The sequence below is a fragment of the Zychaea mexicana genome, assembly GCF_025766255.1.
Source record: "Zychaea mexicana strain RSA 1403 chromosome Unknown BDB00scaffold_23, whole genome shotgun sequence".
Classification (NCBI taxonomy): Eukaryota; Fungi; Mucoromycota; class Mucoromycetes; order Mucorales; family Lichtheimiaceae; genus Zychaea; species Zychaea mexicana.
The window spans coordinates 466979-488103 of record NW_026516686.1 but is presented as its reverse complement, the minus strand read 5'-3'; the positions used below and the strand labels follow the sequence as shown (position 1 = coordinate 488103).

The 21125-nt window shown below is 42.5% G+C and overlaps 4 protein-coding genes across 4 annotated transcripts; 1 reads left to right on the top strand and 3 right to left on the bottom strand.

Annotated features, from left to right (window-relative positions):
- Positions 1-5122: 5122 nt before the first annotated feature.
- BDB00DRAFT_870850 (uncharacterized protein) lies at positions 5123-6834 on the bottom strand (the record flags this gene model as incomplete). The annotated part of the gene is made up of 3 exons (XM_053126758.1): positions 5123-5169; positions 5253-5457; positions 6685-6834. 3 exons carry the CDS (start codon positions 6832-6834, stop codon positions 5123-5125), a joined length of 402 nt encoding a protein of 133 aa, XP_052981400.1.
- A 1177-nt stretch (positions 6835-8011) lies between these two features.
- BDB00DRAFT_760881 (uncharacterized protein) lies at positions 8012-10201 on the bottom strand (the record flags this gene model as incomplete). The annotated part of the gene is made up of 5 exons (XM_053119239.1): positions 8012-8416; positions 8721-9158; positions 9201-9515; positions 9778-9933; positions 10061-10201. 5 exons carry the CDS (start codon positions 10199-10201, stop codon positions 8012-8014), a joined length of 1455 nt encoding a protein of 484 aa, XP_052981399.1.
- Positions 10202-12321: 2120 nt separating this feature from the next.
- Positions 12322-14212, bottom strand: BDB00DRAFT_816058 (uncharacterized protein). The gene is made up of 6 exons (XM_053122959.1): positions 14004-14212; positions 13812-13903; positions 13700-13738; positions 13382-13478; positions 13243-13296; positions 12322-13165 (listed from the first exon to the last, which is right to left on the bottom strand). Exons 1-6 carry the CDS (start codon positions 14172-14174, stop codon positions 12614-12616), a joined length of 1005 nt encoding a protein of 334 aa, XP_052981398.1. The 5' UTR covers positions 14175-14212; the 3' UTR covers positions 12322-12613.
- A 1736-nt stretch (positions 14213-15948) lies between these two features.
- On the top strand, positions 15949-18050 carry BDB00DRAFT_870847 (uncharacterized protein; the record flags this gene model as incomplete). Its single annotated transcript, XM_053126757.1, has 2 exons — positions 15949-16300; positions 16438-18050. The coding sequence occupies 2 exons, from the start codon at positions 15949-15951 to the stop codon at positions 18048-18050; spliced, it is 1965 nt and encodes a 654-aa protein (XP_052981397.1).
- Between the last annotated feature and the right edge of the window lie 3075 nt (positions 18051-21125).

Sequence of the window (21125 nt, the reverse complement as noted above, 5' to 3'; positions counted from 1 at the left end):
TTGTAATAAACGCGATCTTTATTTTTACATCTTCCTACTGCCATTGCGCTTGGTACTTGTTGGTGCTTTCTCTGGAGCAGTTATGTAGTTGCAAATGAGCCTTTTTGTGCTTGAGTCGTCGAGAAAACCGTAGGCTGTGCATTCGCATGTGTGCTCTCAAAAACAATACAGCTGGTTTACCTTCACGATTATACCAACAATGATTGCAAATTGCTGGTGGCAAAATAAATAACCGTATCGCAAAGCAAACAGACCATCCCCATATTCACATGGGTCCATGGCTATGATAAGGCTTTTGGCGAATCGAATGTGTTGGTTTTCTTTATACACGCACCGCCTGTTGCCCCTTGAACGCGTGATACCGGTCTTCCTGGGGATAAGCTTTTTCTTTCTACACTTCTTATTGGATCGCATTCCTAACACTATCCGCTTTTACCCGCCATTGCCTCCTTTCCACCTACCACTTCCAGATTTATTTTTTGTCTTTGTTGATAAGATAATTTGTTACAAGGTAGCGGTGTTGATACCTTTAACAGCCGCCTTTTTCTTTGTGAATAATGGTAGCTTATAAGATCACAGAATGGCCGTCGCCGGCTACAAGTTTCTTTAAGTGATACGAACGACATAGAGCTATGGATGAATGTCGTCGGCGCATATCGGATTATGGCCGTTCATTGAACAAGTGTCTCTTGTCCAGGTTACCAACTATAATCTTGTGCGAACATTCTTTCACATCAATTGTTTACTGATAGTACTACGGTGTATTTATTATCAGAGGCTTCGGTGGACTTATTATCAACATGTCTGATAATCTTTTAAGCTCATATGAAGCCTTTCCGCATCTGGCACACGACCTAGTTCCCTTGGACTTCATCCGAGCTTTGACAAACAACCGCTTCCTTCACCAGCTGTTTATCAACCAATGAAACAAGGTGAGCCATCCTGTATTTTTCATCCCTATGATTCTAACCGTGTTGCTTTTGTTTACATTCGAATAAGAAGTTCTTTGTTTATTATGTTGAAACGTTGATGGTTGAGGTGTTTGTGTTTTTAAAGGCTTGTTTCGAAGAGCAGTGGCAACTCCGCGGTTGACTACGGTTTGTTTATGGTCAATTCTGAACTGGCTATGTCTTGATTTTCCCCACTGCTAGATAGCCGGAGACCCCAACTAAATATACTGTCTTTCTCTTCTCTTTTAGAATCTCTTCTCTTTTAGAAAATAAGTTTTCGAATTGCAGTCGCACTATGATCACGCACTGTTTCATTTTGTTTATGCAAGACTGGACGACAGATTTTTGACTGGTGGCACAGTACAAACTATCTTTTTTGTGGCGTTTGAAGGGGCCGTTGTTTGTTTATCAAGTGCAAGTACGGTAAATACTTGGCATCGATTGTTGTCACGCGACATAAATAATATAGTACCACACACATAGTGTCATAGATAACCGATGATATGTTGCTGTTCTTGTTACGAAAGATGGGCCCTATTAGGTTTCGATGAAAATGCCGCAATCTATCAGAGACAATGACTCAGCGTTTACATCCTAAATTACCATGTCTTCTCTGTTCTCCGTTTATCTTTCTTTTTACATTCTTCACCATTCTTTCGTACTGTTTTCTTTTCATCCTTCACTATCATCGTAGGGTCAGATCTTTTTGACACTCGATGAGTGGAAAACCCGCTCTATACGACGCTCAGTTGTCATCACGTCAAACGACTGTCCGTACACACCCTAAGCCGACCGGCGTCGTCAACCATGTACTGTGGTAGTCAACCAATTCAAGGTGTGTTCAAGCTTTTTTGGGCCCCTTATTGTGGATGTGCGCACTGAGACGTTGATAGCACAATGGCGAAGAGTCGGCCACTCACTGTTGTTGATAGATTCACGGTCCTTCATATTACATGCCAACAGCGTTTTTCAGATCTTCCAGCTGGCATATCTATCTAATTACAGTCATGCAGTAGGGTCGTCGGTATGGCGCAGGTAAACAGATTACGTTGCTGCTTGGGTTCGCTGTTCTGTTCAGCCGCAATGACATTTAACGCGTCACCATTCAAGTATGACTTGTATTGATATGCATCATTAGTTGAGTTGGTTTAAAAATGAATTTGAGCGCTACATAATTGGTGGTTTACTCACAAGTTTGTGTACATCAAGGACCAACTCTGTACCAAGTTCTCTATACCCGTTGTGAATTCAAAGTAGATGTCGTTCTGCACTTGCACCCAGTACCTTCGACTAGGGTGCGCTGACGTTGATCGGAGAACTTGATTACTGTTGCCATGTTATAAGTGGTCATGCTTATCGGGTTGTCACGGTGCCTATGCTGTCATGGACACACAGCTGTTGCTGGCCAGTTCCCTGTCGCTCGCCTTTACGATGGTCTATGTAAGCTCGTTGCTGGGCTTCTGTTTTATATGTCTCGTGACGATATCATGTAAGCGCCATTGGTACCTCTGATTTAGCTAGCTTCTGTCTGTTCATGTCGCTTGCTGGCCTTATTTGCTTGTAGTCTTTGTTTCTCCATAGTTGTCTTCTTTCTTTCCATGAATAAAAATATGATTTCACTCTTCGTACAATAATAATTCTTTGTGTCTGTCCAATAATCTTGTACACGTTGTTGACCTCTAGACATTAATGCCTTTCTCAATCATTGAGCCTTGGCTCTCTTCTTCCACCCAACTTGTTTATAATCACAATACAGTATACCCCCTTTCATTGCACATCCGTTAACAAAATTTTTGGGAACGGTAAAAATAACATGGTAAATTTCAAACCCCCGTTTATTTCACTTTCAATGTATCATCCAGGGTTAATCGCGTTATAATACAAAGTGCTCCTCCATATATGCTTTAAATAAATAAAGCGCTGCACATTATTAATTTCGGTTGAATTAAAGCGAATATCATAAAAACAAAAAAGAAAGCTGTCTAAAGAGCTTTGTCTAGCAAACAGTTTTTCTTGAAGCTTCCCGCGTAACTTCCGTAGTTTAGAAGGGAGACTAGGTATAATCTCTTCCTCTCCATCGGAGGTCAAGGAATCCAAAAAGTTAGTTTAATATTCATGAACAAGTTATCGTTTATCTTATATTTATAGAATATTTCAATAGAAAACAAATATTCATCCCTCTCCTTATGACTTCAAGTTCTTTTATATGATAGAATAATTCAAAAGGATATAAGTAACAGAGATATGCCTATCCCTGTATATATATTTTTCTGATTTCCGGTGATACTACTGGGCGGCAAGCAGTCGCTGATTTACCAAATGCTTCTTGGTCTCCCATTGTCTCTTCTTTCGGTGTATATTTTATTATTATGTATGTGGGAAAAAGTCAATACAGCCAGAAAATGTATTGGATAATGGGCTATGCGAATTACGATTCCTATATTGTGACAACTTCATGAGCGTTGGTAATCTATGTAGCATTAAGATGCGTCTTGATAACGAATATCCGTACACAGCTTTTGTGTCCTAGCATCCGTTGACTTTCACAATTATCATTTGGGAATTTCAAGTTGGAAATTAACGGGTGTCCTGATCTCGTTCCTGTATTATTTCCGCTACATGCTACATATCCTCTTATCGCCCTGTCAGCTCTTCATCATACACATTCACGCTCTCGAAATAAAAGCTCCTGTTGCCTTTCTTCATAGCCCTCGCTATAAACACGATCTCTTTTGTTTGCCATACGCCGAACCTCTGCCGCTTCGTCCTGACCACCGCCTATAACGTCATACCCCCCCCCAATACTTTTCACTTAGTGCCCAATCTCAACTTTCCAAACTTCCTAAGTCAACTTTGCTCTGCTCTTCTTGTACTTCATTTTCATCTTAGTAACTTATCCAACCTCATTTTTTTCTAAAACCACAAGAAAATCCGCAAAGATATTGAACATTTTCCTTTTCCGGTGCTTTTCTGGAAAATTCTCTTGTTTGTGTTTATACATCCTTCCAAAACAATTTCGCTTCTACTGTTTTTCCACTGCTTCAACACTTTTGCCGATTTGCTATGTTGGGGGACCACTGTATACTTTTTTGCTTCAGGAAAAAACGTGCTAGTACACAAGTCGCTTTGTTATGTACGTCGGTTTATGTGACTCACAGACAGGTTCCATGTATCAGCAGCACGACATGCTTACTTTTTTCTCCTGTCCTACCTTTTATCCCTCCTTCCGCCTTCACACAAACGAAAAGACCTATATCTTCTCATTATATCATACTGGCGTTGAGAAAATGGTTTTTCTAAACTAGCGTGACAGTCTACTTGTTGTATCCAACAAGGCTGATAACACTCATTCTTTGTTCCGTCATTAATGACTGCTGTTATTTCCCTCAAGATTTCACTAGCGTTCTTCATGTATCGCATCAGATCGGATATAAGGGCCATGCACACCCGATCCGGATATGCGGATGCACTGATGAAATTCGAATCCGCCGTATTTTCCAATATTGCGCATTAGTGAATGACAGCCTTCCACTGTACGCTCTCAGTCAACTAAATCACAACAATTGTTCAATAATGTGCTCCGGTTGCTATCCATATTCCGCTTCAAATGCTATTAACGTTCGCATTGTATATATTAAGAATGTCCCAATAGAAACAAACAAGTTCGATAAATCAAACAAAGACAGTAACGTCGCCTCAATATCGGTAAGTTCATAGACAATAGAATTGAACCCAACAACAAACGTTAATATTTTGGCCTTATCAACCGAGGAACCACTGCAGCAAAGATACTGCAGGGCCATGCAATACCGTGATGCGAATCAAAAAGATCGGAAGAATCAACTCGGCAAACTCTATGATGTAGATCAGCTTACTGCCATGCAAAGGGGCAGAGATGCTTTGGGAGTTAGTCTCACAGGAAACAATCAAATGTTGCAGAAGAAGCTGAAAGGCTAATATCTGATGAGCTTGATGCCGCGATTTTGAATACTCACGAGGAGACATGTGGCGTTGATGGTATTGATTTAATACCAAATGAAGAATCGGAGGATATCCATGCACCAAGTTCTTTCGACGACCTCGTCAACGATCTCTCTCTCTCTTCCTCCGAACCGTCTGCGGGCTCTCCTTCCTGCACCACGTTCTTCTCCATCTCTTCTTCTCTCATTCGTTTAACGATCTCCTGTTGCTTCTTCTCGTAGTACCATCTTGAGCAAGACTAAGAGAGTCCAAATCCTTGCCAGTTGCGCCTCTTCATTCGCCTTTTGCGCCTCCTCCAGCATTTCTCCAAAAGTCTCCTACTCTTTCCTTCCTCGACGACCTCCAGACGGGCGAGCTTCACCTGTTCACCAGCCAAGCTCTCGAGATCGTCGTCTTCGGCGTGTCGTCTCTTCAGAGCCTTGGCTTTCTTATTACCAATGGGCCGCACATCCTTCTCGCCATCCACGCTGACCTCGTTGGCCTTGTCGCTGATGAACTCAAATTTCTGCTCATCCTTCAGCAGAGGCTAGCAAGAGCCATCTTGAACGGCCTATACCGTGCTTCAACTTTGCCGTTGTACCTCTCGATTATGCGCTGTTTCTATTATAGGAACTTAAAGGAACTTCTCGAATCTGTAATATGCATATTCTTGTGCAAAGGACTACCCTGTCACCATCGGTCTCGTCACTTTTGGTGGCCCTCTCTCGATAAAGGCCGGGGCAGCTGCATATCTCGCGATTTGTGCGCTGATGATTTCCAACGACCTTGACAAGTTTCGGGGGTGCGGTTTTTGTCATTGCCGCCTTTTTCAAACTCTTCAAAAACGCGTTGCCAAAAGGTTTTTAAAATCTTGGTTGATGTCAACTTTTTCATCCTTGTCGACGAGAAGGCAGGCTTGGACCAAGAGCTGATCCTCGTCATTGCGCCACTAAGCACCTTTCGTCTTTTTTTTTGGTCGGCAGTTGCGACAGGGGAGGCAGCAGTAGCATTTCGACTTGAGGAGAGGGTGGTTTCGGGGAAAGTGACCGTAATCGTAGACATGGGATTGCTGTTGTCGTTGTTGATGTTCAAAATGTTTGGGAGCAGTATGTAGTTTAATAAAAAGCATTGCGCTGTATAAAATCAAAAGATACGTCGTCGTTTTTCTGCTATTACGTACGCGTGTACTCTGTGTGTGTGTGTGTTTGAGAAACTTAAAAATCACCAGGCCTACGAGAATTATGGTGGAGACCTGAGGCAAAGGATATGGTTATTAGACGCTAAAGTCGCTTCCCAACTGTTGTGACGTGTTGACTAATGCATTCACTGTTGACAAAGACAGTTAGAGTGTCCGATGGATACAAGGGGTTATCGTGTATACACGTTGGTTTGGGCTCGTTGCGGCCAGTAGTAGATGCATCGCTCGAGAAACCATTCCGAATGTCATGTCCAAGATGCATAAAGCTTGTTGCCGTGCTTTCCACATTAATTTACATCTTACGACGCTCAGGATAAATCAAAAAATGAACGAGGAGACGCGTTTAATACCACTACTACGTACGGAATGCCACCAACTGCAAAATTTAACGCTCAGTAGTAGGGGGGGTATAAGGATACCAAAAATCCTTGCCGAGTGTTGTTTAGCACTTAGGGATTCCTCAGGCGGAAAAAGGCTACGATACCATTCGTTATACCAAAATGTCTCCGCAGCAGAAATACTCACACCGCAGGCAACAGCAATTGGTTGTCAATAAAGCAAACTCATAAGCCTTACCAAAGAAGGGTTTTCATGGAGCGCGAAAAGCGAGGACATCTTTGTTAAGGTCATTGGCTGGTACAGTACAGGTACTCGACCGCTCACGATAAAGACCAGATGTTGGAGGTCTGACGCACGTTCATTGGTAGCCTTACGTCGAAAATTCATGTTTGCTTTCTGAGATTTTTGAATGCTCTGGAAAGCTTTCCGAGGCTTTCGAAGGCTTCAAAAAGCATCAGGTTACAACCTTTTCTCTGCCGTCCCTGCTACTGCCTACATATCTGCTGCCAGTCATCCTGTATACCCTGACTGCTATTTTCAAACTTAGAACAAAAGCTAAAGCCATCCTTGCTAATTACATGCGCTAAATATATCGAGTAGTGGATGTAAGGAGCAACTCATGCCGACAAGAGCAGCCAGGTGACGACGCGCTCTATAATTTCTTTTAAACGTCACATTGCTGCTGCTCTTCTTTCTACTCCTTCTGTTCATCGACATCCTGGTTGTTGCGATTGTGCCCCTTGGCCGTCACTGCCACTTCTTTCTTTGAATAGGCCGTTGTGGCATATTCTGACTTACTTGGAGTGGACTTGGTAGAGATTTCCATGCTATCTGAATTGATGCCTTGGAAAAACTTTCCGAAGCACCGTTCATGCATGAAACATCAGAAATTTTTGGTGTTACGCACTCTTTTGGAAAGTTCGAAACACCTAAATCCATAGTACACTTTCACAGCAATTATCTCTGCGTAATTACTATATATTTCGAAAGGGAAAAGTGCTTTCAGTGTAATTTATTCTTGCCTTCAACACACTCACTCTGTGATTATTTTTTGACGCGTTGGATATGGTACAAACACATCGCGTCTTATTCTACACCACTTTCTAGAGGATATTTTTTCGCAGTTAAATCTTTGTGTGTCCATCGTCGGTGTGTCTGTGGAGATACCTAAGTTGGTGCATAGCTATTATGAGCTGGCGCTAATACGATAACTCTGGTACCATGCCGCTACATAATGACAACGTTTCGCGGGTGACAAGGAAACGTAGTATGTTCTTGTCAAAAGAGAATAGAGAGGAATATGAACTTTCTGTTGACTAGTTCAATACATCCAAGCAGCTGCTGGCTTTGCCGCTTGAGATTATGTGGAAACAAAATCGAACGAAAGGGATGTCATTATATATGGTTGTCACGGATACTATACATGCGGTTTGCTTATTATCATTTGTTTACGGGAGTTGAGATACTACTAAAGTATGGTTAAAAGAAGAAGAGAGAAAGGGTAATAGAGGTGGTTATGGTAGAAATAATGGAACACATGTGAAAGGGGAGTAGAAGGAAATGACTACTTTTGGTTTTGTGCGTCATCGATGGGTTGACAACACGATCCGGGAAACCAACCACATGCATCTGGAGAGTATGTCAGCCGACCATACCACCATTCTGGCGTATCGTTCGCTTCTGTGCCTGTTGTTGTTCGTGGTGACGGTGTTGGTGGTCGTGAAGGAATCCATATTTGCAACATATCGCCCTTTCGTATTGTTAGCCGGTCCGACTGATCCGAGTCAAAATCTCGTATGGCAATGCATTGAAATTGTGAATCACTAAACAGCGAGCCCGTTCCGTCGGTGATTTTGGGATCCGATATAATCCCATGTACACCGTATACTGCAGAGGATGACATCGCTGTCGTCATGGTTGTCGTTGTAGATGAGGTACTATTGCCCTCTATTACAATGCTCATCAGTTTCTTCTAATACATGTACTTTTTCTCGCGCTCAAGAAACGAACACTTTTGAGAACATACCAACTACACCAGAATCATGCTTTCTCGTTCTTTTTGTTGATGGAGGGCTTGGAGATGGTGATGTTTTTTTGACACTGGGCGTCATGCCCGATGCCTGCAGTAACGCTTCTTCCCAGGTAAGCAAATCATCACTGCTGTCTTCTGATTGTAGGGATGATTGATTCGAATGCTGTTGCTGTTCTTCTTCTTGTCCTTTCCAATGACGATATTTTTGGATTGAGTAGAGACTCTCCATGCATTCTTGAACGGCCTGCATATTTCGCTGGTACTCCTTGATGATCACATCGGGGCTGCTGTTCAATCGTCCATCACCACGCTCTTGTAGTTTTCGTTGTTGCTGTTGCCCTTGTTTAGTATTTTGGTTGCTGCTGATGTCTTTGACAGTAAGCATCGTCTCCAAACGTAACCATTCATGCCATAACCGCTGATAGGTCTGACACTGCACAGTACTGAACTCTTGAATCAGAACGTCAAAGTATTCGGCCACCAAGTTTAAGAACTGTGGCAGCTCTTCGACAAGCTGTGTGTTGATGGCAATATATGCATCGTCTTTTTGGCGATCACCTCCTGCACGATCGTGATCCAGTAGCTTTTTGGCTCGCTTAGCAATGACTTGGGCAGGTTTTTCAAATAGGGCAAAATAACCCTCGGCTCGGCTCGTCACGATCTTGTTGATATGTGTTTCCTTTGTTTTAAAACGAAAGGGTAAGAGTGGCATTGAGGAGACCCATACGGAATAAAGCAAAAACAGAATTCTTACCGTTTCTTGGGAAATGCAGTCAAAGGACACGCCACTAAACGAGGTGATCGGACCACCAGACCCGTACAGATCGTTCAACACAGCTGCAAATGATTCAATTTCGACACAATGCTCTTTGGTCCGTTCGGCCCATGATTGCATATCCGTTACCAGTTGCCGTCCTTGTGCTTGTTGATACTCGAATCGTTCATATAGGGCATCAAAGAGCGCATCTTGCGTCGCTGCGTTTTTCTTGGTCAAGCCAGCTGCTTGCTTGATACGATATGCACGTCGAGCGATCGTCTTGTTGATCCCATGTCTAGAAAAAAGCGAGAGAGACCCCCGATGATGGGATCCTTTGCATGTGAGAAATCCAAGTTACACCACAGAAATAACTCAAGCATGGAATTCACTTACACTTTCTGTTGATCGAAATATATTGCATGGTTAAAAAAACAAACAATGAGACTCTTTTCTTGTACAACCACGCCATCGCCATCATTGTCGTCACCATCTCACCCTCCCACAACGTCGTCATCATCAACACAAGATTTGTTTTACCTACGCGCAATTCAGTTTTGCCGTCTCCTTTGCTCACAATCATATCTACGAGATCCTTGCGTCTTTTGGTTTCATTTATATGGTCTGCAATCTGCTGGATGCCCTGTGCTGCCGCTAATAACCGTTCATGCTCTTCCGGACTTGTCAAGGAAATCATTTCCTGATTGAATGATGATCAATTTTGTCGTCGTTGTTTAGTTCAGACGATGGAAAATGAAGATGATAAGCCCAAGCCTTCCCCTCCCCCTCCTTTTTTGTGTATGCAGATAAAAGTTATCTTCATTTACCTGGAAAAGCAAGGGGTACTTGAGCACGCGTTGTACTGGTTTGATCAATAAACTCGGTAAATCCCAGCTCGTGGTTCGACCTGCAAGCTCGCTATTGCATGTCTGGTTTTTCACGCATAAAATTTCATCATATAAAACCATATTAGTTAGCTTTATAATATAAAAGTTTCAAAACGGTAGTATAGACAAGTAGGGGTGCGTGGTCGGCTTTGATTATTTACCTTTAAAAATTGGGCTACTTCAGGTCGCGTCTGTTGAGCATTATGTAGCGTATTCATGGCATCTTGATGGCGTTTACAATAAGCGCAATATACTTGATCCATTCCACGCATCTTTTTTTTGTATGTCAGCTTCTGTGTATATAACAATTGAACAGATAAAGGAAAGAAGGGCTTATATACCATTTGCAGGAAAACTCGTCCAATGGCATGTACGGGTCGTTCTTCTGCACTTGCATTTGTCAGGGATGGAATCAATGTTTTTTCAAAATCCAATACAGAGGCAACGTTCGCAAATATTATCTTGGCTTCCCATGGTTGCAATAATCCCTTCGAAGTAGCATTAGCTGTTGCTGACAAGAATGTTGAGTCGGCAGTCGTCAATATCATGCTATTATTATAATCTTGTTCTTGCTGGTGTTTAGAAGCATACACATCCAGAACGAGCTGCATGTCTTGATAATAAGCTCTTTCTGTATCCAGCAACTCTTGGATGACGTTATGAAGTTTTTTACTGCTGGCTACTGTTACTGATGTTGGTGATGAATTTTGGTCGCTTGTGGCAGCGGATGAAAAATGGAAGCTCGAAGAAAAGGGTCTGGGTGCAGATGGCTCGAGTTTTCTTTCTCGTAAGCGATGAAGTGATTTTACTCGTCGGAAGGATGTGGTGGCGGCCATTAAGAGTGATGAAGCGGTTGAATCGATGCTGGTATTGGTGGACGATCGAGGAAGTGTCGTACCACCATTAGCATTATTGCTAGTGTTGTTGTTGTTGTTGCGTCCTCCTCCTTGCTGATCTTCAACAACAGCTAGGGTAGACAATGTGCTATTGTTATCATCAGACGATGAGAATGTGGATAGTGAAAGGCCGTTAAGGTCGCAAGGTATCGATGAAGATCCAGATAAACTGGTTGGGGGTGAATAGGATGATGACAAATGCTGCTGTTGTTGCTTTTTGTTCAAGAGCGAAGCAAACGAAATCTTCGTACGCAGGCGAGATGATTTCTTTTGGTTGCTGGTACTATCGTCGCTGTGGTCATTATACCGTGCTGCTGTTGCCATGGTATAACGATGCTCGTCACTATGACGACCCAGAGCAACTTGGTCCTCGTAGTTGTATTCTTTAAAAGTCGGCGGCGGTGAAGAAGAAGAAGAAGTAGAAGCAGTAGTGAAAGCTGATGACTTGCCGAAAAGGTCGTCGGCGGTAAAAGTAGCAGAGTCAGTCAACCAGGTAGATGACCATATTCGTGACGAGTCTTGCTGTAATGATGATTCGTCATTGTTTTTCTCATTGCTATGTGCTATACTAGTAGTAGAAATACTAGGAGCTATTCGATGCTGATAGTGATGATGATGCTGTATGGCATCAATGTCATAAAAATAGATCGTTTACAGATGTTATTAATGTTTGCCTCTTTGATTATTTGCTTGTATAAATTAGAATTGCCCATTGTTTACATGCTGTTCTGCTGCTGCCATTGTTGTTGTTGCTGTTTGTTTGTGTAATATAAAGATTTAAAAAATTAAGACAAAACAAGAAAAAGAGAAAAAGAGAGAGAGCTCAAGGCAAACAAGCTAGAGTAAGAAACTGATAATACACACACCATAGAAAACCCACCACTGCTGCACACACCCCTTTGCTCCTGTTGTTAAAACCATCCCCAAGGTACCCCCCCTTCTTTTCCTTGTTGGTTTGACCATATAACGGAAATCCCACCCTCACCTTCACTCCAAAAAAGGCTACCTTGCTCCTCTTCTCTTCTCTCACCGCACCACTCCCCCCCCCTAGTAGCTATATTACGCTATGCCGCCTAGAGCAGGAAGGCAGATTACATTCTGCTCTCTGTTGGTCTTCTTGTCCTCTCTATACACTAATAAACCCTGCTCTGCTCTATGTGTTCATCAACTTCAATCCACGTTTTCAAATGTATGTATAACTCTCTTTCTGAAGCGTATTATGCACAATTTGCGTAACATACAAAACATACTATTAGGATAGTGCCAACAGCTTTCTTGATCCGCTCTTTTGTTATAATGCCCCCCCTTTATTATTAGAGAGTTTTGTGTCTGCTGGCCTTAATACTAAAAATAATTTCGACTTCCTCTTCTCCTCCTAACGCATTTTCTTCCTCCTCTTCCTTCTTTCTGAATATCATCTATCAGACACCATTACTACTACTACCCGCAACACTCCTTTGGTGGCAATCTTCTTTTTGCTAATAGTTCTGACGCACAGTGAATTTTTTGGATCTGCAAATTGTTTTTAAGGGGATGGAAGAAAGTGGGGTAGGGAAAAAAAACGAGTACACAGGTTATTGGTGGGGATGGATTTTTGTTAGTAGCTACTATAAGTTGCATTAAGTCTCATTTCCAAGTGTTGAGCAGCTGTTAATGACGAAGTTTCATCTTGATCATCACTCGTCTTGAGCGATTGCATTTGAGATTTGGGAATGAATCGACTTGGCACAGGCTCCAGTTTTGCTTGACCGCCTTGACAGAAATAGGCCATACTGTACCGTGGTTTCATTTGCGTAGCAGGTGTAAAGATGACACGATGCTTTGTCGAACGCAAGAGGGAACACGTCCAGTATTCGAGACAATCGCCTAGATTGACAGTAAGGCAGTCGTCCACCACGGGCGCATCCAGCCATTTGATGCTTTTTTCATCAGGTGCATCACGGTTGGCTTGGATTTGGAGCCCTCCAATGCCGTTTTGGAAAAGTAAGGTCAGTGAGCCATAGTCAGAGTGACGGCCAATGCGGATATCGTCAACCTTGTTCGGATGATCCAGGGCTGGGTAGTGCAGGACGCGCAGCACGTCATTGGATGGCATATCGTATGCATGCCGGCTCGAGAACCAAGTGCGACCACCTTCGGACTCGGGGATCTTTTGGAGAAAAAAATAACACTTCTTTAACGAACCTTTTTAACACAAAAGGCGCTATTTCTATTTAATAAACCCACCTCCAAAGCAATAGCCAGACATTCCATGATTTGAGTAACAATAGTGTGACATCCCTGTCCATGTAAAGGTGATGAGGTCAGTTGTTGTCGATATAAACGAGCACAAATAACAAAGGTTTTGAGGCCAGAAGACACATACCCGCACAAACTTGTTTACTTTTTCCTTCTGAGCATCGAAAACTGGAGGCAACGGCTGTGATGGATCGTCACCTTTGAACTTTGCAATATGAAACGATCTGTATTAGGGAGTAATGTAGTTTTGTCAGCGACGAACTGGGCTTCTTCCATAGCTTTCCTTACTGCTACTGCCACAAGCACCGACCCTCTCCCTCACTCCTTCTCCTCTTCTTCCCTTGCGCAAATTTTCTTCTTTCAATCATCTTCCTTCATCATGTCCGTGCACGAGCACACCATCACCACTACGTGCCATCGTTATGATAACAATAAGCATACATACTCTTTAAAATCGCCTTGACTATAGTTGACTGGATCCACACTATACAATATGTATGTAAGCTAAATATGATAAACAGAATAGCCAGGAATCAAACGGTTAACAATATTCTTACGCTTCTTGTCGCACGGCAGAATAGCCAAGATTGTCTTTGTCAATAGCATAATTGCTTTTATCGTCCTTGGGCGTGTCGAAGAAATCCTTGCTCTATATGCATAACATGCATAAATCAAAATCGGATTATTTAATCAGTTTAAGTTTCTCCAGTCAAGAGAAAAAAAACCAGATATATAAGCACTCTTATTACCAAATAAAACATCTCTTCAACTTCGTCCCGAGTGAAACCAAAGTTACGGAGGTAGAAGAAGCCAACGTTCTGAGCAGCATCGAGAATAAGCTTGCCACACTGGGTAGGGTCGCTTTTGAACAAAGAAAAGTCAATGATCGGGATGTGTGAAATATCAGCAGCTGCAGTCATGTTGTAGTGACTGAGTTTTTACGTGTCTGTTGCAGAAGAGAAAGGAGGAATACTCGGCCTGGGAACCATGCGGTCAAAGTATTTATATGCGAAAACAACAATCATGCAGCCTTAATACAAGCTTTATTAAAGCAGTCGTTATAGTTTTAGTGCTTAATAGTTGGAATACCGTTTACCTTTGCCACACGTACCGCTCTTGCGATCTTCTCTTTAAGAAGACATATCTGCATTGGGTAAGAATTGATCCGTGATAAGCCATTTTCGAAAATTTCTGATAAGGTTTTTTGAACCGATTAGTGAGAATTGGGTTCTTTATCTTGACCTTTTATATGATTGAGCTTCCAATTTCAAGACTCATCGTGGCTGTTTTTCCACATTATTGTTGATAGCCAGTATCTAAGGTGCGTTATCGTGTATTTTGTACATGCTAGTTACCCAAATTTTAAGGGAATAAGGGAAATGTATTACCAGATGTGGTGGTATCATATTATGATTGGGAGGGGCACGCGCGCGTATGCTAGGATTCGGATTATATCGCTGCCATTCACAAGCTCAATCAGTTTGTCCCGCACAATGACTACAAATTATGTTGAGCTTTGTAATGAAGAAATTAGAAAGAGTGCTCTCACTCTTTTCTTCCGATACTATATCTATCATTACTTTTGCAAACCATCGTATTCTTGCATGAAAATCAGAACAAAAAACGTGCCGCTGCCGCGGAAAGCGGAAACGGCTGTTCCAGAAAAGAACAAGAATATCGGTTTTTCATGACACACACGTTCTGTAACACTAATTGAGGATAAGAGGTATATCGCTGTCACTGATTGTGTACATGACAACCATAAGCTACAATGAAATGCTACGCGCACATAGATCAACAGTACTTAAGCACTGTGGGCGCACGATATTCATGTAAAATATAGCGCTTTTGTATAGCATATATACTGTAGTGCGGCCATGCTTTGGGGCTTTTACAATTATATATATATTATACTTTTGAAAAGGAGAAGAAAGGGTTCTCATCTCTTCGTACGCTGAGAATCAGAGCTGTTAGATGTGGATTGCTTCTTATAGGCTATACCGGCCAAAACATAACTTACAACAGTTTTATGCAGGTTGTGCTGCGATTCAACTTGAAGGCCTAAGCAATAAAGGCATGCCATTAGGTGGACAAGACAATTGTCTACATACTGGCTGTAAGCATCTTAAGGAGTACGACGGGGAATCGTTGTGTCGGCGCACATACTATTCATGCACACAAAAGGAGAAAGGACCTTGGTAGTCATCGACAATTTTTATAAGCGCTATGATGTTGTAATAGAAGCAGGGGGATTTTTCTGCCAAAATGTTTCCCCCCTTATGTTTCTTGCACAAGCGAATGAATTACGGCAGCATTTGTGGAAAGACGAACAAAGAGAGGTGACTCTCAAACACAACAGTATATGCAGCCTTATTAAAAAGTGAGCCTCACTTTTCCACTAAGGCGACAATGCTCAGGTCCGCGTTTTTAAAAGTCTATGTAGAAGCAAAGAAGCTTTACATAATCACTAGGATGTCCGTAGACGTAGTATATCGCAAATAACCTTATGCTAGCAGTAATATAAGAAGAGTGCAGCGTTCATAGTTATACTCTTGAGCATCAAGCAGTGCAAAGCTCCACCTGGCGGAAAGCAAATTCGTTTGTCATGCCACCAACTGCAGCTTGTGTCACCTTGAGTCCTACATGATAAAGCTCTCCCACACTCACCTTCTTCGTCTTACTACTCTTTTTAATATGCAACAATACAAACACAACAGTGTAATACGGCTCGACGCCGACCTGCTATTCACAGTCCTTCCACACGAGATACTGTGTGCCATATTCTCTCAGCTCAGCTGGGGCGATCTCGTCCTGTGCTTGAGCGTTCACCCCACTTGGGCGTCACGCATTCCCCACTATGCCAAGAGCAAACTTAGCACGTTCGAATTCACAACAGACATACTCAGCAACCTACACTCGCCATTTAGTTTAGTCAGTCTGGGCCCTCATGTCGAAACAGTCATTATGCATCAACTCAATGACCACGATTGCGTAATAAAGGCGCTGGAAATCGTTGTAAAGAAGAAGTGCAACGTCAAGAAGCTCAGTTGAGTGAATTTGCCATATGTCTTCCCTACATTACGTGAGAGAGAGAGAGAGAGCGCGCGGTGGGGGGGTTAGGGAGGGAAGGAGGAAAGAATATTAACATATTATCAATCGCCTTTCTTCACAATGTAAATGTAGAGCTGAGCGAGTGCCGTATCTTTGATCTTGAAAGATTTCTTCAGTTATTAAACCAAGTCGGTGGCCAAACTTTAACAGAGCTAACGTTTGAGCTTCATCGCGACCAAATGCCTTATCGCCACATCATTGCTGCTTGTCCTAAACTCACCCACTTTGCGTGCGACTTGGACAACGTCACCCATGAACCAGCTCTCATGCAACAGCAGCAACAGCAGAAACCTTCTACGTCGACAATGACACTGGAAACTTTCGGCAGTAATATCACATACCTTTCGGTCAACATTCTGCTACAACGCGACGATCGATTATACCCACTTTTACGGATGTGTCCACAGCTACGATGTTTGGTGCTTGGTTATGGATTTTTTGTGCGGGACGGGGATCCACATCGTTGGAGGCGACCGTTCGACCTTGGCGCTATTTTGGACATGTGTCCCCGTCTAGTGTATTTCCAGTGTAACTCGTGGGAAAATAATCCGGCCTGGATCATGCATGCAAGACAGCAATCGTCACGGCTACCGCATTTACTATTCAAAAGCGAGGAAGAACAGCAGCAGCAACAAGGGGGTCTACGCGAATTCATTACGGACCATTGTGGAATCTATGACAGCAATCAGATCATGCCTCTTTTATTACAACACCGAAACACACTGGAAGTGGTCAAATTGAACCGCATTAGGAAGGACAAGCAGGGACAGCAACAACCATGGCAACGGCGTAGTACCAAATCATGGTTGTACGAACTGGATGATCAGCGACAACAGCAGGCGCTTAAGGCTGCTAATACTGGCGAGGACAACCGTAACTTCAATCGATTACATACACTGGTTCTCAAAAGCATAGAGTCCGGTGAGCCACACCAAGTTGCAACTCTCATACGACGGTGTCCAAATTTGCAGGAAATCAGTTTGGATGGAAGGATGGTCAGTGCGCCTGTTTTGGACGCATTAGCGGCAACATGCCCGCATCTCCGACGACTCGATCTTAAAGGAACTTCAGAAACAAAGGAGGATGGAACCATCATCATGCACGCTTTAAGAAACTTTATACAACATGGAAGCATGACGCTGAAATCCATGCGACTGGCGAAGCTAAAGGCCATTACAAACGATTTGTTGCTCGCATTAGTTGGATTGCAAGAGTTGGAACTGGCTGACCTGCCCAATATATCCGAATATGGGATGAAACAGTTTATCGCAAGTGCTAGCTCATATCAGCAGAAATCAAGTCGCGATAGTAGTGGTGGTGGACATCATAATCATCGTCGTCGTGGTGCTTACCATGGTACTACTACTACTACTAATGGCGGTGCTCTGAGAACGCTGGTCGTCAAGGATATGCATGTTATCACAGAAGATTGTTTGCGGGCATTAAGCCGGTCCGAGATCCTACACACGTTGCAGCTCTGTCGGTGTGGTACTTTATCGGAAACTGGCTTGATGGAGCTTGTTGCCAGTAGAGACACGAATAACGACAAGCGCAAACGCAATAATGGTTTAAAAGAGTTGTTAATTGATTGTTGCACTGTCTCCATTGATGCCTGCGTTGAAATTCAGAAATGCTTTGGTCGACGATCCATACGAGGTCCATCAAAGTATTGGCCAGAGTTGTGATTGCGTATATGTACTTTCCTCCCCATTTTTTAATCTCTTTTCACATCCCTCCCATTGAAGTATCATTGATGGGACATATCGTTTCCAGCTGTAAATCTAATAGTAGTACTAATGATGGTGCACAAGCTGTATATAATATACCCTTATCTTCTTCAACAGATCAATACCTTGCTACAAGTATGTCGAGGCAGAAACAAAATCGAGGCCTCGTGCACGGGTACTGACATTGGAAAATAGTTGTACTCACTCTGTTTAGGCCTCAGAAGATATACCGGTAAACTCGATTCCTGATTTTTTCGCTTTTCCTATCAATAGAGTAAGTGTGTTTTTGTCGAAAATTATCGTTCTGGTGTATAATTTAAAGCTAGATCAATCTGAAAAGGCGTAAATCATACTTCTTTTATCTTATTCACCATATGTAAAACTTAATGCAAGAATGAGACATCACTCGGTTAAAGATCCAAATTTTGCTTCAGGCATTGCCACTATCATAAAAGAGCATTTTAATTCTAGTTTGAGTGTGCACCCAAGAGCCTATTACTTATTTGTTGAGATAATCCACTGTAAAAACTTGCAAAATACGTTTCCTCTAATGTAGTGGCGGTTAGGGTATGCAAACGCACAGCACACTATGCTTCTTCAGTTGATGTGATAGATGCACTATCCATACTGCATCTTATGTTCTGCAGCCCATTTATGCCTTCTTTTTTTTTCATTTTCGCTTTATATCTCATTCGGTTAATAAAAACCGTAGAGGAGCATCTGTCAACCAAACGCTTGAAGCTCGAACAGCTCGATACAGAGACGATGTCTGTATCCACTATCAGCTCCTAAAGAACGTTCTTGACTTTAAAATATTTGATTATGGAGAGCTACTGTAGCTGCTGGACTCCCAGCAGAGACAAATCCTGCGTCAGTGAATATCTTCTGGACGACCCTGTACTATCCATGCTGGCCATGCGAGCAACATTCAAATTGCAGAAAGTCTTTTTACCATTTCACTTCGTTATCAAGGCGTCATTAATCATATCATATGGCAAACAAACGCCCGATATCTTGTAACGTCTGAAAAATATAACGATAACCCGCAGAGATGTATCCGTCAACTATTGGGAGATTTTCATCTCACGGTTCACGACCGCTCTTATTACGGAACGTGTACACAAAAGTCAATTGACGCTTCGGGCAACAACTGTGATCATTATAACTGTGCCGGATTAGACACGCAACAACAGCACAAATTTATGAAGACGTAGTAGTAGCCCTGCACAGCTCTGGAAGTATCGAGTTTCAGCAACCAACTTGTGAATATAATCGCTCTATTTTGTAAACCGCAATACAATTAGAGGTGGAAAACATACCCAAAATCGGTTCAGCTTTTGGAAACAAGGTTTAGTTTGCTATTAAAACAACCCTACTTTTACGCATTTCGTCTACAAGCTTCGTCCATTGAGCGACGATGATCCTTCTGTGACACCCGAGTGCCCTACTCCCCAATCCACGCATTGCCAGGGCTGTAGGTTATTCTCAGCCCAAATAAACTGTCGAGCAGATGTTCGGATATCTCCTCGAACTTAAAATTTCTCCGTGCTATGTCGAACGGCTGGATCACAGTTTGCGCAGACGCTCAACATGGTACATGGAACTTTAACGAGCAGCATCCAATCATGTTTATCGGAGACGCTGCTATCAAGATGATGCTGACGAGCTGCAACAGCAATCTTAAAAATCATGCTACGAACGATTGATGCTATGTAATTGATGCGTCCTTAGGAATGCAGTGATCAAAGCCACTTGGAGCGACGAGAGAATGTGAATTGCGATCCAATACTGGTAATACTGAGAAAAGGATGGACGGGCTATATAAGCATTCGAACAGCCCAGCTTATCGTCTACCCACTTTCTATGAAAATATATTGATTCAGATTCAATTGACTTTCCTATCTGGAACGATCAAAATTGCCCCTTCAATGTCAATGCTTCCGTTTTCGATAGTCAGTGTCAAAAAATGTCTTGTTTTGGAATACAATTGGTTTTAAAAGACTTAGCGACAATCTTGGATGTATCATAATACTGTGTTTATGCTCTAACTTGAAATTGACTGACACATTTATACCATAAATTTTATATCGTAAACAAGCTATCGTATATAGATCACACTTTTTCTTCATACAAAAGCGTTATGAAGTCGACAATTATGTAGCACATTGTGATGGTACAGTCAACCCCCCGCTTTTTGCAGAAATGGGATTTTGGGTAATTAGGCTGCAAAAAGCGGGAGGCTGCAAAATACGGAAGTGAAAACTATTGTGTACAAGATTCTGATTGAAGCTTTATCCCCACATCCTTATCATCATCATCAGCTTTCAACCTGACTTAGATCGTTGTGCTCTGCGGAAGTCTGAAACATGCTCCGAGTTTAGTTCATCGACTGTCAGTCTTATGCCGCATCTTTTTTAATTGCTACAGGCAATCCACGACTACTGTTCCGCCGTCAAAATACAGTACTAAGTCTTTGAAATATATTTCGACTACTCTAATTTTTAGAAAAGATAGCCTGTAGCGATCTATATCATACAAACAGTGTATTACCAAGACGACAACGACGACGAACGCACAGCAACAACTTGGACTTCTGAAAATTTTCATATGTCAATACAAATGTCAACAGCACAATAATAGCATCGACCGCCAGTTGATCCGCATATTCGAAAGACATCATATGACGACACACGTTTTAAAGCAAGACCTGGGAGTGATCCGCCACTGCACGCATCTGTGGAACTTCTTCCAAAACCTGTGGCTCCAGTCTACATACTCTCAAACTTCAGCAGAAGATCAATTTCATGCTGGCTCAAGTACTATCGAAGCTTAGCAACAAACGCTCATCCCTTAAGGAAGTGTGTTTTCAAGGCGACGGGTTCCGTCATTACGGCGCCTTATATCTTCTCTAGAAACTTTCCGCCGCTTGGAACGACTCGAGCTACACTTACTTGACAGCATAGTTGCAGCAGCAGCAACTGGTCAGCGAGCAATAGCAGCAATTGACGGTACTAGGGCGTTCTTCATTGCTCA

Bases quoted from the DNA above. Each gene is read 5' to 3' on its own strand.
- BDB00DRAFT_816058 (XM_053122959.1), bottom strand. From the start codon at position 14,174: ATGACTGCAGCTGCTGATATTTCACACATCCCGATCATTGACTTTTCT. The intron at 13,479-13,699 runs GTATGTATGCTT...TCCCTAATACAG, and splicing joins AGTCAAGGCGATTTTAAAGA to ATCGTTTCATATTGCAAAGT. The intron at 13,166-13,242 runs GTGGGTTTATTA...TTTCTCCAAAAG, and splicing joins GTCTGGCTATTGCTTTGGAG to ATCCCCGAGTCCGAAGGTGG.